A 17,624-nucleotide genomic window follows, 5' to 3' on the forward strand; every position below is an offset into this window, starting at 1 on the left:
TTTTGCTACAGGTTTTTCGCAAAATTTGTTGCAAAAGTCAAGGCGTGAAGATTTAAAGTTGCAGTGCCAGATTTGAGCGGTTATAAGTGCCGATTTGTGGTTGTACTGCTAAAATTAATGAAAGTACAAAAGTTAATGTGTAACGCAAGCTTGTGTCTGTAGTTGAATATATGTGTGAATGTCATTTTACACATTTGTGACTACTTGTCTGCAATTGTGAATTCAGAACACAACACAAGCTTTGAATTATTGTCTGTGATTGCAGAATGCAACATTCAACTTCAAATTTTTATTTTACAAGTTTTTACATCGGTGTTGTCCATGTAAGTTTCAACTTACGAGTACAAATATTTATTGTACAAGTTCTCAAATCCAAATATGCAAGCTCTTGAGCTTTGCTACTGATTTACCTTTATACTAGCAATGCCTAGCAATTATCTAGAACACCACAGCAACCCCAGACCATAGCAAGGTACCTAAAACAGAGACTATTTAGCCTGAGACAGAGCACTTGTATTAAAATGATTGAAACACCCAAATATAGCGGATGTAGAAAAAGAAAGTCTCGCCTTAAAAGTAAAAGAGCCAAATTACGTTTCAGATACAGACATCACCTGTCAGTCAATTTGAGAATGTCCATGCACATTAGCTGGGCCATCTTGATAAACTAGCTTTAACATGATCTAAAAATATGTTTGTTTGTTTTTTTGTTTTGTTTTTTGGAATCAAGTCCACTTTAGTCAAGACCAACTGCTAGTTGCAAGAAACCCCTTAATTTAAGAAAACTTTAGTGACAATACCTTACAGTTATAATTAAATGCTTTTCTTAACTTAAGGGTTTCTTGCAACTGGGCATTGGTCTTTAATCAGTCAAGTTTAAATTGACCCATCGCTAAGCCTTAAAAGAGCTTCTGACCAATCCTGTCTTAACAACTGTTGCCCTGTCGCCATTACTCTGACATGCGTTTGCTATTTTCCAGTGACAGCCTATGGAAGTAATGTGTGTTTGTGTACTTTTAAGCAGGATTTTATCAAAATAATTGTAAAAAAAATTAAAACACGTTGTTGCTGGGTAATTTGTAATAGTGACATGAGTTACCCTTAGAGGATACCCGCAGGTTTTTCTTTCTTTTTTATTTTTAATAATCTTTAAATAAGTCAGAGAAGAGCATGTTATGGATTAAACTGTGTCAGCCCTCATTCCCAAATGAACATATAACATCTTCAACGACACCTACATTTGCTCCAAGGTAAATTAAAGCTAATAATTGAATGTTAATCCATTTACGTATTGATTCCCAGGGATCAGTAACCTATGGAATGTGTGCCAGCATTGGCACGCTGAGGGTTAATCACTGGCACGCCAGCAACGGCGAGAGAGTAGACTATTTTATTTATATAAATTCCGCACCTGCATTCCAATCTACATCTTGATGTAATCCTTCCTCATGATCATGCAGCGTGTTTTCATGAGCTGAATGGGAGGCTAAACATAAAGTTAAAATGTGACAAGTCTGCAGTATACCCAGTAGACTTGTGCAGCACATGCAAGCGCACCACGAGCCGGCAGCATTTCACGTTCAGTTAATCATGCGAGTAAACGCGCCCGCTTTGCTTCAGACAGACTGTGCGGATGACAGCCTACATTCTGTGTTTCATTTGTTTCTTTTTGCTTTCAGAACAACACGTGGTGTAATAAGGAAAACACCACTATTAATCCTTGAGATTTCCAACCCAGCATACAGGTACACCCTCCTTAACCCATAGTCACACTCAAAATTACATTAAAAGAGAAAACTTAAACCCACATTGTGGGGTCTATTTTAAATATAAACTCAACCTGGAAATAAAAATTTAGGATTTTGCAGGTGCGATTCACCAAAAAGGGCTAAATAGTTGATCGGCTTGTGATGCGCGAATGGCTTACATGCACAGCGTGAGCCTCATCACACTTTAATAGTGTTTAGCCTCCAATTCAGCTCATGAAAACATGATGCATGATCATGAGGAAGAATTACAACAAGATGTAGATTGGAGTGCAGTGTGCGAAAAATGTCATATAAATAAAATAGCCTGCTCCTCTCTCGCTGTTGATTGTGTGCTAGTGATGTAAGTACACAGCCATTGACCAGGAAAATAAAAAATGGCACTTTATGTCAAAAAGGTTGTGACCTCTGGTATAACCGATAGTATATAAACAGTTCACAGCATCAAAATTTGTGTGTTATGAGACATTTCAAACAGCTCTGTTCACTTTGTGTAATCGCTATTAAATGTTAAAATTTTTCTCTTTTCAAGTGACTGTAATAATCGTTTGCCTTGATTCTGATTCACAGTCTACACAGTTTTTAAATCAAATTACTTTGTCATTTAACAATTTCTTTAACAAAAATTTTAGATAAATATGCATTACAATGTCACTCTTCATACCAGCCCACGTAAAAATATTATCCATTCTGTTTATGAGAATATTTGCCAAAAGCTGAGTCATTCACGGCAATCTCCCATTCATTCCAATGGGGAGTTCTGCAGAGCTTGTCAGCGCGAGCAACCATAACCAAGGGGGGCAGAGCTTAGGGAAGGGTCAATTAAGCCCAACAGGGCTGTTTCTAGTTATAAGCAGTATAAGCGGGCCCTTAGGGCCTCCGAGCCACCAGGGGGCCCCGCAAAGCAAGGTTGTTTTGTGTTTGTTTATTTTTTTATTTACAAAAAGCTGTAGTAAGACTCAGGCAGCTATTATGGCTCATTTTGACAGTTATAGGGGGCCCCTTTGTGGTCAAACTTAAGTTCATCATAGACTAATTAAACAGATTTTAATAAATGCTGATTAACAATTAACAGAGGTTTGGAATTGTAATCCCTGCATTAGTTTGATTTTTTAATCTGCCTAATTGAACATGACATGACATACAATATTTGCAAAAACATGTTGAATTCTGTCAGAAGTTTGAGTCTACTGTCCATTTTGTGTCATAAGTTCTCTGGTAGTATTTTTTCCTCAAGTGCTTCCTCTCTCCTGAAGTGCACAATGTAAATCTGTAAGAAGTTAGCCACTAATGGGGATTATAATTAAAATACTGATTAATATATTGCAGCCAGACTGTGAGCAATCATATAAATTAATTCATATGCCCACTTATTTGAGCTTTCTAATGCATTTATTTATCTCTCTCTCTCTCTCTCTCTCTCTCTCTCTCTCTCTCTCTCTCTCTCTCTCTCTCTGTCTGTCTGTCTGTTTGTCTCTTTCTCTTTTTCACAAGCACATGAATGCAAATGTATTACTTACTGTAGCAAGCTCATCAAATTTCCCGAAGAGCTCGTTCAGCAGTTTGACCAGCTCCTGGGCTGTGCATTGCGAGGCTAGACTGGTAAACCCAACAATATCCGCAAACAGGATGCTGCACAAAACAAGAGATTAATGGGTTATGATGATTCTTACCAGGCATTCCACAAAATAACACTTGCAGTTCATTATAAGGTCAAGGGGATGAACTAATATAGTGTATTTAATAAAAAACTGGATATTACTGAATCAACTGATTCAAGGGCATGTAATATCAATATAAAGCATTTAAAAATCACAGAATGATAAAAGCATTATAAATCAAGCAGTGTCTACTGAGTCTGTGGTCCTTTTTTTTTTTTTTTTTTTTTGTCAAACACATTACATTCATCTGCTCTGTCATTTACACCAATGGTTTGCAACTAGTTTTGCTTTAGGACCCATATTTTACAATAGACATGAACAAGTCATGACCCAACGCAGTACCAAACCTGTAACCTGTTTTAAAAGTAGCCTGAGTTTTATTTGACCTTGTATAGTTTTATTAATAGTTTTTGAGAATGAGGGCATGTCACGTAACATGTCCACGTTGGACCATCTTAAACCAAGTTATACATCAATTTGTGCAATAATACAGTCAAGGTTGATTGGAGGCATTGCATTTGATATCAACAACAAAAGATATGGGAGGCATTTTAAACAGTTGGCCAGGAAAAGTTATCTTTATGCAGCATCATTCACTCACATTGCTTGGCTGAAAAATTTAGTTGGAATGGCATATTTGTATTTGTGTGTACTGTATGTGCTTTTGTGCTAGTTTGGCCCCCAGCAGTCTCTTGTTCTATCTCTCACTCTCTTTCTCTCCGCATGTGTGGGCAGTGCGTGTTAACTGAGCAGCTATTGAGTTGATAGCACTAGCGCTGTGGGCACTTTGGTTTGGAGCCAGACTTATGAGCTTAAATGGCTGCATGTGAGTGGAGAGTAGTTGACTCCTATTGACTCATTGATTCAGTTTTCACAATCACATTTAAGTGCAATGGAATTGACATAGTCTGCCTGGTCTGGGAAAACTATCAATGTACGTAGTGCTCTTTCTCATTCATGGAATAAGTGTGGGTTTGGAACATGAGTGGCTTAACTGAGTCAAGAAATTAACATTCAAAGACTTCCTCTTTCTTTCTCTCAATACCTGACATTGTCATGCCGTTGGATGTATATCTTGTGGAAGATTCTTTCTGGTGGCTTCAAGAAGTCCTCCTTCATTTCCATGGCAACATTCCTAGGCAGCAGGCTCATCAAGAGGCGTTCCTGTTGATTGTGTCATTAAATATTTGGGTAAACAGAACCACTTTTTGAATGCGACTCTGCAGTCAATTTTCATATAAAATGTACAAGAATAATGCTATAGCTTCTGTCTGTACACTTAGTACCAATTTGGACACACCTACTAATTCTTTATTATTACTAATTTCTATGTTTTTGAATAATAGTACAGTCATCAGAACTATAAAACAACACAAATGGAAAAAATGGTATTGACACTATTACCAAAACATTTTAAGCAAATCAAATCTATCTTAAATAAAATTATTATAAGTAAATACCTTCTCAAATTTGTCTAAATAGGTGAAGGTGTTGGAGTACTTCTTTAAGGAATAGTATGTAAACGTACCAGTACAGCCAGAGATTATAGCATTATACATTTGCTCAATGAATGACTTATGAAATCAATTCAGAGTATAAGAGTATATTTGTACATTTACTTATATTATAAAACCCTCCCAGTGGAAATATAGCAAAAGCATTCAAATATGGAGTTATCTGAAGGGATTAATGAATTGACATCCAATTAATAACAAATAAAATATTTGATCTCAGTGTCTCTGGTTGATATACCCAAAGAATCTCCATTATTATAGGTACTCTTTGTTGAAAACTTCTGTTGTCTGTGTGCTTTTTTATCTAATGAACTCTCCGATTGCTGCAAAGTGGGCAATCTCTGTGAGAGATCACAGATCCAGGCACTGGAGTTGGTTGGCATGGCAAAGGTACGTTTCCGTGGAAACGCATACAGTTCATCACCTAGCCATGCGTTACTAAAAGCAGGTGATAAATGCCTTCTTGATGAGCAAACCCCAGCAAGCCAACTGTGTTAAAAACCCAACTGGTCGGTTTGTCAATTGTCTTAACTAAGCGTAAACTAAAGAGTTGGTTTGCAAGTTTGTACAATTAGTATCACTAATGTTATTGTTTAAGCTTCTCTTATTGACCGTTAAATATACTTTATTAAAAGCTTTAAATTTGTTAGGGTCTGTAAATTAAGCCTAGAGATTACCAATATTTTTCTTGTTGACAATCATTATAAAGCTACGTGACGCTGAATATTTATTATGTACTAAAGCACAGGGACAGTCCCCAAAGAAGCTAGATGGTTCACTTTTATTGGTCCAATCCATTATAAGTGACAAGTGTTAATTAAATCTGTTGAGAATTTTTTTATAGGATTTTATCCAATTAAAAATGTTGTCCCCAATTGTAATTAATGGGAAAATCTGTAACCGCATCCACTTGCAGTTTGTATTCACAATTAATAAAAGGGATAGTTCACCCAAAAATTTTAATTCTTTTTTCATTTACTCACCCTCATGCCATCCCAGATGTGTTTGACTTTATTTCTTTAGCAGAACACAAACAAAGACTTTAACAATATCTCAGCTCTGTAGGTTCTTACAATGCAAGTGAATGGTGACCAGACTTTTGTAGCTCCAGAAATCACATAAAAGAAACATGGAAGTAAGACTCCAATGGTTAAATCCATATCTTCAGAAACAGTATGATAGGTGTGGGTGAGAAACAGAACAATATTAAAGTCTTTTTTACTCTTTACTCAGATGTAAAAGTGAAATTAAACAGGCACCACATGACTTTCAGATGTGAAAGTGAAAATGGAAATTTAGAGTTAAAAAAACAAATATTCTAATCTGTTTTCACCCACACCAATCATATTGCTTCTGAAGATATGGATTTAAACACTGGTGAAAAATATGGATTACTTTTATGTTTCCTTCATGTGATTTTTGGAGCTACAAAGGTCTGATCACAATTCACTTGCATTGTATGGGCCCACAAAGCTGAAATATTCTTCTATTCTTCTAAAAATCTTCGTTTGTGTTCTGCTGAAGAAAGAAATTCATTATGAGAGAATTGGGTGAACTATCCCCATAATTTTGTGGTGTTTTCAAAGATGTGCTGATGCTAAAGCTAACACAGATTGCACCTTTAACTTTTTCACTTATTCCAGTATTTCCATTTAATCACAAAATTACATTTTCCATTTCAATTCATTAGTAACCTCTGTCCCACTGTCACAGAAACCTCACACAAAGCTTAATAATCTCCACTCTCCAACTTATGAAATCAATACATCAACAATAAATGCTGAATGTGCATTTAGTTTACCAAAGTTATAAATTATAGATTTTCTGTTAATGCTGATGGAGAGGATTACAGACTGGTCCATATCTATTAACTGGGTTAAATGTTTGAGAGAATGTGTATATGTGTGTGTGTCAGAGAGAGAGTTGTGCATTATAGCTTGATGTGATGTATAGAGTGGGTGGTGTTACCTTCTATTCAGGGAGTTTGTTGGGTAGGAGGTGGATGAGTCATGTGCAAACAATTATAACCAATTTCAGTCGCTAAGGAACAAGGGGAAAGTGTCCTCTCTGCTTTAGTTTGCATAAGTGTTTTTGCATCTTTCCATCTTATGCCCCTCTCCACTTCATTTATAAATCATTCAGTAATTATCCACTGCATTCTGCCCAGAGCTCGTGAGGGAGATAAGTTATGCTCATGTTGCTATTTGATTCACAACTTTATCAATGACAGCTAAAGATGAAGCAGTCTCACTAAGAAAAAGTGGAATAGTGGATTTGGCTTGTTCCGGAAAATGTTTTGAATAAGTGCATCAAATTCTGCATCAAGTTCAACTAATTACATATGGCAACTAATATCGCAAACAGTTTGATCCAAGCCAAGTAAATAAACCCCTGTCTCTTTAAGGATTGGGCTTATGAAAGTTTTGTGTGTGTAGACAGTTGTATCTTGCATGAAGTTGAACTTTAACATTTATTTGGCGTTAACTGTTTGTAATGCTGCACTAAAGTTGATAACTGAAGAAAATATTTTCTACATTTTACATTTTAAACAGTTTGAAGTGTTTTAGTCTACTTAAATGTATGCAGGAAAAAAGGCTTCCTAAAAGGAAAAATAAGTGTAAAAGGGACCAATTTTGATTTCACATTGAAATAAATAGTTTTTAATAAATTAAAATCAGTTTAAAAAAACAAATAAAAAGTTTAATGACCTTCATTTGCAACACATTTTACTTCCTTAATGTCACATATTACGCGACTGGATCCAAAATTGTGGTCGTGCAACTCATTAATCATGTGCAATAACATTAGCAACTAGGAAACCTAGATGTAAAAAGAGTACATTTTCATTTCATGTTTATTGATATCAACAAAAAAAGTGAAATGCCTTTCACTTTCAACCAGTAATGTCAAATACTACTGAATGAAACAGACTATTCGAAAACAAATATATACAGTATATATAATTATATATATGTGTGTGTGTGTGTATGTGTGTGTGTGTGGGGGGGGGGGGGGCAGGATTAAGTGGTTTACGAGGACTTTTTTTTAGGTTATAAACTGGTAATTACAAGGGTATTATGCTATAATTGTGGTTTATGAGGACATTTGTAGTGTCCCCATAATTTAAATCACTTAAAAAACATACTAAATTATGTTTTATTGAAAATGTAAAAATGCAGAAAGTTTTTTGTGAGCGTTAGGTTTAGGGGTAGGGTTAGGGTTAGGGGATAGAATCTATAGTTTGTACAGTATAAAAATCATTATGTCTACGGAGAGTCCTCATAATGATAGCTAAACCAACATAAAAAGTGATCGTTCCATACCAGAATAGAGCCAAAATCTGTTGCAAGATTTTATAAAGGCTGCATTACCTATAACAGTAGCCGCTAAAAAAATACCCGAGTAGCTATTTGGATATAATATTAACAATAGCCTGCATGGCTTATGTGGAATCAGCCAAAAAAGAAAGTCATATAAGAGGCGGAGTGAGTTATTACATTTGATGAGTGCTTACAAAGATTTTTTTTTTTTTTTTTTTTTTTTTTTATAACGTGCATTCATTAATTGTGCACAATAAGACTAGGAATGTGTAAAACAATGTCAATTTTAATTTCACGTTGATTTTAATTTAAGTTATTATTATTTTTATTCAAAGCAAAGTATTATAGTTGTATACTACCTGAATACCAACTAAGTCAGCTCAGTAACCTTAGACCCTATCTGTTTTGTGTGTACAGAATGTGTTGGTGTGTGCATGTACACATGTGCATCTGCATGTGATAGTTTGTGTTTGCAGGGAAAGTTTGACCTTTAAGCTAGTCAGGGGGGAATGAAAGCAATCTTGCATAATAATTACCTGTCAAAACGGCAACTTTAACTTGAGGGAGAAAATGAAAAACCTGATCATTTCATCTAATACATGCAGCTGTGTGTTTTTGTGGTGTGTGTACATGTATGGGTAGTTCACGCAAAACATGTCAATGGACACATTTTGTCATGTGACAAAAATCATAAAACCGAGAATATCTCGTTAGACCCACAAGACTGTGTGTGAAGATTTAAAAACAAATAATAATTTTGTCATATTTGACATTTAATGAAAATGCACATTTTGTTCAGGTCATTTGGTGCAACAATGTGAAGACATATTGATATTCTTGATTTAATAATCCATGATATTTGTAAAAAAATATATATATATATTTCACCTTGAAACATGTTTGAAAACGTTTTTGAAATTAATGATGAAGTTGTGTACACTCTCATGTACTCAAGGTGCAAGGAAACTATTATAATACATTTTACTTGATGGTTGCGCCACGTGACATTTTTAGTCATTAAATATTTTTTGTTTTTACAAAATGCTATAAATGTTTTTCAAACAATTTGTAAAAAAAACATGAACTCAAAGATTACATGTCTATGAACACGTCACATGTTTTAAACCAGATTTTATACTGTAAATATTTATAATTTTTATCACCACTGACAACCTTATTTGTCAGTGACCCTAACTAGTTTTAGACGGAGTACAGCATGTCACACCACAGGCATGTCAGCTTAAAGTATTTCATGTCAACTACCAATATGCATGTGTTGTTTGAGTCTGACCTGTTTTTCGTTCTCATCCTCTAGTTGCAGGCGCTGTTGGATGCAGTTCCTAGCCTGTAGAAAGGCCTTCCTTTGGGCACGCTCAGTAAGGACTCGAACAAACACACCCGACAGATTCACACCAACCAGCAACACTGCATTTGCTACCAGCTAAAAACACAGAGAGAGAGAGAGACAACAAGGTCTGTGTGTGTGAGTGTGCAGGGGACTTGACCATCTCTGTTTATTGGACCATGGAGAAAGATTCTGACATTTAAAAATGCTGTAAGCAATATTTAGCCGTTCTGGGACTTCCACCATACTTAGCCACTAAATTTGACACACACCCCTTCCAAAAGACCGCCCTGCAAAGATGCTGTCATACCATTAAGACCACTGTAATCAGAGAGGGATCAGGAGTGCAGCAGTGTGTAATCTGTGTTATTAAATTAGTGTTAGTGTTAATAAGTTTTCAAAAGCAACAGTGGCACAATAATGTTCATGCATGTTCTTGTTCAGAACTGGTTCCTTTCTTTTTAAAATAACAGAATTGTTTGATTTTCGGTTAACGGGTACCAAACATGCAATTTTCCAGCTATGCGGATGGAACAATTTAATAAATACTATGACAATATTTCCTGCGGTGCTATTCAGCGGCAGCGCTGCCCTTCTATTGAATCTACAGCGCGAAACACACAGCGCATACAGTGTAGTCCGATTCCCAAATAAATGACTCTCATGAGCTGGTTCTTTTGAATTTACAGCACAAAACACTCCAGTGCATCCAGTGTTGTCTGATTCCCAAATGAATGACTCTTATGTGTCAGTTCTTTTAAATCTACAGTGTGGAACATGCAAAGTGACCTGTGTATTCAAATTCCCGAATGAATGACTCTTACAAGGCGGTTCTTTTGAATTTACAGTGTGAAACATGCAGTGCAACCAGTCTAGTCTTATTCCCGAATTAATTACTCTAATTGAGCCGGTTCTCATGAATCTACAGTGTGAAACATAGAGCACAACCAGTCTAGTCCAATTCCTGAACAAATTACTCTTATGAGCCAGTTCTTTTGAATCTACAGTGTGAAACACGCAACATAACCAATAGAGTCTGATTCCCAAATGTATGACTCTTATGAGCCGGTTCTTTTGAATCTACAAAATGAAACATACAGCGCCTCCACTGTAGTCCGATTCCCAAATAAATGACTCTTATGAGCCGGTTATTTTGAATCTGTAATGCGAAACATACAGCACAACCAGTCTTGTAGGATTTCAGAACAAATGACTCTTATGAGCCAGTTCTTTTGAATCTAGAGCATGAAACAATGCAGTGTGGCCACTGTAGTTCGATTCCCATGCAAATCAATCTAATAGAGCTGGTTCTTATGAAAATACACTGCGAAACATACAGCAAAACCAGTCTAGTCCGATTCCCAAATGAATGACTCTTATGAGCCGGTTCTTTTGAATCTACAATGTCACCTCACGTGCCCTATTCATTTTGAATGAGAGAGACGCAGCAGGTGGCAAAACAGAGGCGGCAGCATTGTCGCTTTCCAAGCTCGTTCACGAGAATCCTGCTGCTTTGTTGTGCATGACTGCTTGCGGTGCACACCGGGCAAGATAAAATTATTTTATCTCTCTGTGGCTGCCGCTTGTCATTGACCAATCAGAGCTGAATTTATTCACAGCCAATCAAACAACATTTAGCTTTTGTGTAGTCAATAACAACATGGAGAAGAATATACTTGCTGTTGCTGAATTTCCTGACCTATATAATGATTCTTTGAGCGTTTATAAACAGCCTCATGAGAAGCTGTGAGTGGACGAGTCAGTGTACCAGGTGAAAACGGACTACGGAAACATCTATAGCTTATGTTTGGAAGATAGATGACAGTGCGATGTATACAAACAGGCCATGGACCGTCTATATGAATATATAAAAAAATAGCTTATTACAATATTCATAGTTATAAAACATTTTATGAAAAAATAAGTGCCATGTTATATATGTGCAATCACTTTTATGAAAGCTAATACAATATTTACATTAATTGCTTTAGTGTCCCAGTATCTGAGCTGAAGCAGTAGGGGGCATTGTTGCACATCTACTTGCGTGTTTTGCACCACTTCTCGTGTGAATGGAAAACGCCTGTACACACGAGAGGCGGCAAGAACGCAAGCAAAGCCTGCCAGCCACCCACCGTGTCTCGTGTAAAACCTCCTTTAAGGCTTGTGCAATTACTGGCTGGTTGTTCATATGATGATGTGTAGTTTGGAATTTAATAAAAGAATAAATGAACATTTTCATCACATTTTAGTCATGCCAAGATTTAGCATGTAAATGTGGGTATGGCATATTGATAGGCTAGTGGTCTTGGCAGACTAGATCTACTATGCTGCTGCTGCTGCAGAGCAAGTACAGAGACTTGCTACTGCTTGAAAATACACATAAATACTGGGTTAGCATGTGGACATGCTACTGCTGCTGCTGCACAATGAGACAAAATGCAAGACATGCTGCATCAAGCATGTCATGTATTACATGCTACTGCACAAATAGACATAACAAACGATCCCCCAACAAAGCAAGGAAAATACACAACCCCCCAACCAAGCAGATCTAGGCCAAGACTTATGTACTGCTGCTGCTCCAAAGAGCCATGTGCACTTAGTGTATGCTAGCTAGGTGTGCCTAGGCTGCAGGCTAAATAGCGTAATGCTAATGAAATAAATTTATATGTGTGCCTCGTCCAGCTTAGCCAATTAGCTTTATTTAATGAATCTTGAGTGAGCGCTTCGCGTGAGATGGGAACAAAGTCCCTTTAAAAGGGAATGTATGAGGTACATTTTAGGAGAGTTATAATGATGTAAAGAGAAAAGAAAATAGACTTTACAGGTGTACTTTTAGTCTAATACTTTATTTTAATTATATATATTAATATAATTATACATATTATATACTCTGAACCCATCTACTGAGATACTTCAACTTGGGAATTAACATTACTTGTGTTTGAACATCATATTTACGGGCAAATTGGCATTATTTTTTTTAGACATTTCCGTTGAAGCAAAGAATTGTGGGCTGTGAGTGCCCACGAGGGATACACCTCATGCATCCTCCGAATTCCCGTGAAAGAAGGTCGCATTCAAAGGCTATATTCGGAGTGTCCTACTCGCTTTTATGAAATGAGACAGCCTCGATGACGTATGCGGCCGAGAAATGCGACCTCCAGAGGACGCAGCCTTCCAAATGAGACACAGCCTATGTGTCATGGCCAAAGCAGACTGTGATGAGGAGGAGGGCGTGGCCGGGCTGTGATGGAGCACGGCCAGCATTGAATCAACAGATCAGTGGGAGAGTGAGATAAGTGGGAGCCGGAGACTCAGGTTCGAGAGAGAGAGACACACGTGGCTGTGTTGCATATGTGTCTGTTTGTCTTATGTTTTATGTTGTTTTAAGTTGAGTTTTACATTAAACCTAATGTTTACTGTTCAGCCGGTTCCCGCCTCCTCCTTGCCCATCCTTTAACTGTTACAAGACCTTACCGTACAAGCTGAAAGAAGAAAAACCCCAGCTAACCACCTGAGCAAATAGCATTTTCAGATAAAAAAAAACTCACAGCACACTGCAGAGAAACCATCTTAACTGCAAAACCAAGCTACTTAAATGTTAGACAAGAGAGAGATGCAAGTTGATTGGCTACCCGATAACAAGTCAGAGGACCAATCAGCTTACGCCATGCGAGCCAGATGGCTTAACATGTCACGTGAGCAATATGATTGGCAAGTCAAAGACAACAAGACAACAGATAACAAGTCAAAGAACCTATCAGCTTGCGCCACATAGAGTTACACGGCTGAACTTTAGTCATTTTATTTGTTTAGAATTTTAATTTAATAGTTATATAGTTAGGATCAATCGTTGTATTGCATTTATCTCTCTAAAAAGTCTGTGTAAACATGCTTTTAGCAAGAATAGTATAACATTTTATTTCTGGTTTGTTATAGCCTGTCTCTGCTCTGTCAAAATCTGAAATTATCTCATCATTTGGCAACAGGCTGCTCAGGGCAGTACGTAAATGCAGTAATAATTATTTTTGTTGTTTCTAAGTATTTCCTCCTCTAAAAGTACAAAAAGAAACGTTAACGGAACCGTGAAGGAACCAGAATCGTTAAAAGGAATCAGAACCAGAATCGTTTAATTCCTTGCGATTCCCATACCTACTCGCACAACAAACAATCAGCTGACAGTGGCTTATGAAGCTGAACATGCCGTTTAACTTGAATGATCTGCTTCAACTACTACGTGCTCAGCTTCCTACTTCTCATATATGGTCTTCATTGTGAACGTGCAAAATGACTGACAGGCAGAAAGTGCCTCAAAGTCTTCTAACTGGCTAAACGAAGAATCTGACCCATGTTTGTTCACTCTTTACTGTGCCTAGGGCTGTCAAAGATGCAGGTAATATATCAGGACAACTAATTCAGTGTCAGGTGATAGTAACTATTTCTGTGTGCCATTCCACAACAACAGTGTTTGACTGAAAACAAACTTTCAGTGATCGGGAGTGGCGTATTATGTTAACAAGGGAGAAAGGAAGGCATGGAGCAAGAGTAGCGTAAAGGAGAGTGGGAAACAGAAGCTGAGAAAGGGGTACCGGTTCATTATTTTTAATCCATCCTGGGATGATAAACTCTAGATATGGACACAACCCCCACAAGTTAGCTTGAGAAGCTCTCTGGATATAGCTGGATATAGCAATTTTCTGGCTTTTGAAACATGGCACTTCAAATAGACGCTTAATAAGGGCTTTGTATTGTTTATTCATAGAGAAACAGAAAATTTGATTATGCAGAATCATTTCTACAGAGTTTCTTTTAAACAAGCCCTTTGTAAATGAAAGTAAAGGCCATTTGCTGAAAAGCTTAAGGGGATGCAGACGAACCCTTAGCATTATTCCTAATCCTTAGCAAGGATACGAGACTTGTAAATCAAAACAAGTCTAATAAACAAAGTGGCCAGCTTGGTTAATAAGTAATGGCTATTGATTGGTAATCATTGATTAAGCCTTCAAAGTCATGTGAGGGGCCAGCATGTGGCTGACCAACCTGTACCTTAAATGTTTGGTGTGCAAAAAGGCTATGCTATGACACTCTGAGAGAGATGTTGGGGGAAAAACTCATCAACTCAACATGAATGGTGCCACTTGAGTCTACATGTGAAGTAGTCTTAAAGTTTGGAGCACAATAATGAAATACTGCATATCCTATGTGCTCTTGCAACCTGTGGTGCTTCTGTTTTAATGTGAAGTGGCATTCTGATAGTTTTAGACCGGGTGATTTTGATAAGTTTATGTCCATCCACTCTGCTTATGGTCTTTTGAGCATTTTGGTTGGATTTTAGGCACTCTATTAATCTTTTTCAATAAAATCAAGGTTTAACAGGTCACCAAATCCAGTCCCGGTCTCACAGGTTTGGTTGCTGATGATGGAAGCTGTAATTCCTGTGAGTGTATGTCACAAACACCATTTAACATCCAGTGAGCATGTGCAAGCAAGAAATGTGAAACTGTTACAATGCTCAGTAAATCGGTGTTACAGAGGTTACGAGCTGCACTGAAATGTGACAGTGTGCTCCATCTGCCAGCCCCTAACAAGAGTAAACATAAGGGCAAAGCATATAAATGTGTTTACAACCTTACAGGTAGGGTTGTATTTTAATTTCAACATGTTTAAAACATTACAAAGGAATCTCAGTGTGTATGCATGTATGGTTTTTTATACACTTATGAATGTGATTTGCAGTGAAGGTGTTTTCTGTGAGGTCTCTAAATAACTATAATCATTCTCTCTCTCTCTCTCTATCTGTGTGTGTGTGGGGGGGGGAGACAATTTTTTAGGTTACAAACTGGTAATTACTAGGGTATTATGCTATAAATGTGGTTTATGAGGACATTTCTAGTGTCCTCATAATTTAAATCACTTAAAAAACATACTAAACTATGTTTTTTTGAAAATTTAAAAATACAAAAAGGTTTCTGTGAGGGTTAGGTTTAGGGGTAGGGGTAGGGTTAGGGGACAGAATCTATAGTACGTACAGTATAAAAATCATTATTTCTATGGAAAGTCCTCATAATGATAGGTAGACCAACATGTGTGTGTGTGCGTGTGTGTGTGTGTGTGTGTGTGTGTGTGTGTGTGTGTGTGTGTGTGTGTGTTTGTGTGTGTGTGTGTGTATTTAATGATGTATTTATTGTGCATTGTTCCTCGTTTATTTCGAGTGTTTTTGTTTCTGCTTTCCCATGGCGCTGTCCACTTTTAATGGTGCTGAAACCTAAGCCCTCTCGCGACTCTTCTCTCCACCTGTGTGCACGTGCAGTGCGTGCGCTCATGATCCTCATGCTCCATGAAGCAAATTAAGAATCGCGTCTCTCTTCTTCAGCTTGACACATCATCTATAGTAATATATATATATATATATATATATATATATATATATATATATATATATATATATATATATATATATGTTTAAGACCAAAACTTAAATGGCAAAACTTACCGGTGTCCACAGGCGAGGTTTGCGTGCCGTTACCGATGTTGCTGTCACGATGAAGTGGGACCCACCAACCACGATGCCGAATAAAACAGCCAAAAGCGTCCTTACCGGTAGGAGAGAGTAAGCAACGAACGTAACGAGCATCAGCTGCCAAACACCTTGCTCAGGTGCTGTGCTCGTCGTGTCAGGCCCCTGCGCGCCCTTCGTCCCTTGCGGCGTGCCGTGCCCCGGCGCGAGGGGAAACGGGCAACAGAGGAGCGCGAAGGTGAAACTGAAGAGCAGCGCGAGCCTCGCGATCTGCTGCAGCTGCGTGACCTGAAGATACTTTACGTTGGTGACGATAAAGAGCGAGGTGAAGATGACGCAGTGGACCGGGTGCGAGCCCTTGGACACGGTGAAGCGCGAACCGGCGGACAGGAGCTCCACGAGCGCCAGCGCGGACGCGGCGAGAATGAGGATGGCCAGCGCTTTGAGCGTGGCGGTCTGCTCGAGCTTCAGGTTGTACTTCTGGAAGAGCGTCTCGAGCTCCTTGCAGTCAAACTCGACCTCGCACGTGCCGGCCAGGCAGCGACTTCTCCTCCGCCGTGTGCGGACTCGGGGAAACGGAACTTCCTCCATAGCGGGGCCATTCATACAGCCAGAGCCACGCGCGCACTCTTCACAAACACCGCATGTCCAGCACTTGTTTTGTCATGAAGGAAAAGGACAAACACGTCGCGCCTCGAGGCGGGCTCGCGCGGACCGACACCAGCGCGAGACTGTCTCTAATCCGCAGGTTGGTGACTGTTGTCTGCTGCGCTCGCGGTGGTGGTGGTGGAAAAAAGTAACGAGCGCGAAAAGCGCAGACAGCATCCGCTTCCTCTTTTCTCTCTCTCTCAATCTCTCCTTTTTCCTCAAGGCGGTCTCCAGGGAGCAGACCACCCGTAGCGGCGGCGTTTGTTCGGTCCCAGAAAGAGGTTAACATCGACAAGGCAGAGTCGGGACTCCCCTCTCCGCATCCCACAGCTGTATCTCAGCAGCACCGCGTCCAGATCACGCCTGCGCAATATCTACCCGAGATTAAGAAATCAGGCACGTTTCCCAGCCCTCAAAAAACATAAGACAAGACAGCACAGCTCTGACGGGGGCTCATCTTAAATGGAAAGATCCCAGGCACTAGTCTAGGACAGTATTCTATTTATTATACGAGCAAATTATGTTTTTTTTAATTTTATTATTATTATTATTATTATTTTGTATTATTTATTATTATTATTATTATTATTATTATTTTGACGTGCCTATATGACACTAGATGTGAGATGAATAACACAGAAATTCTCCCTGCCGTGCTGACACGCGATTATAAATAGCAAACTGATGAGAGGCGCCGCATCAGTGGCCTTTTAATTCCAGCTCGAGCCTTTGTTTGGAGTGCCGTTTGAGCTCGCGCCGAGTGCCGTTACCGATCCGGCGGCGAAGCAGGTGTTTCGGATTACAGATAACATTCATCTTTTATTCGCGCGTATCTGCAGCTAAATTGATC

General features: G+C 38.5%; 1 protein-coding gene across 1 annotated transcript in view; it reads right to left on the reverse strand.

Moving 5' to 3' along the window:
* The window catches only part of LOC127416510 (adenylate cyclase type 1-like), an 83,364-nt gene extending 66,241 nt beyond the window's left edge, over positions 1–17,123 (reverse strand). Inside the window, exons 1-4 of the mRNA XM_051655918.1 lie at positions 16,103–17,123; positions 9,553–9,702; positions 4,473–4,591; positions 3,287–3,398 (exon numbers count right to left, since the gene is read on the reverse strand). Of these exons, the coding sequence (XP_051511878.1) occupies positions 3,287–3,398; positions 4,473–4,591; positions 9,553–9,702; positions 16,103–16,732 (1,011 nt within the window). The 5' untranslated portion in view covers positions 16,733–17,123. The remainder of the gene's footprint in view (positions 1–3,286; positions 3,399–4,472; positions 4,592–9,552; positions 9,703–16,102) is intronic.
* Positions 17,124–17,624: the final 501 nt, after the last annotated feature.

The sequence above is a fragment of the Myxocyprinus asiaticus genome, chromosome 25, assembly GCF_019703515.2.
Source record: "Myxocyprinus asiaticus isolate MX2 ecotype Aquarium Trade chromosome 25, UBuf_Myxa_2, whole genome shotgun sequence".
Classification (NCBI taxonomy): domain Eukaryota; kingdom Metazoa; phylum Chordata; class Actinopteri; order Cypriniformes; family Catostomidae; genus Myxocyprinus; species Myxocyprinus asiaticus.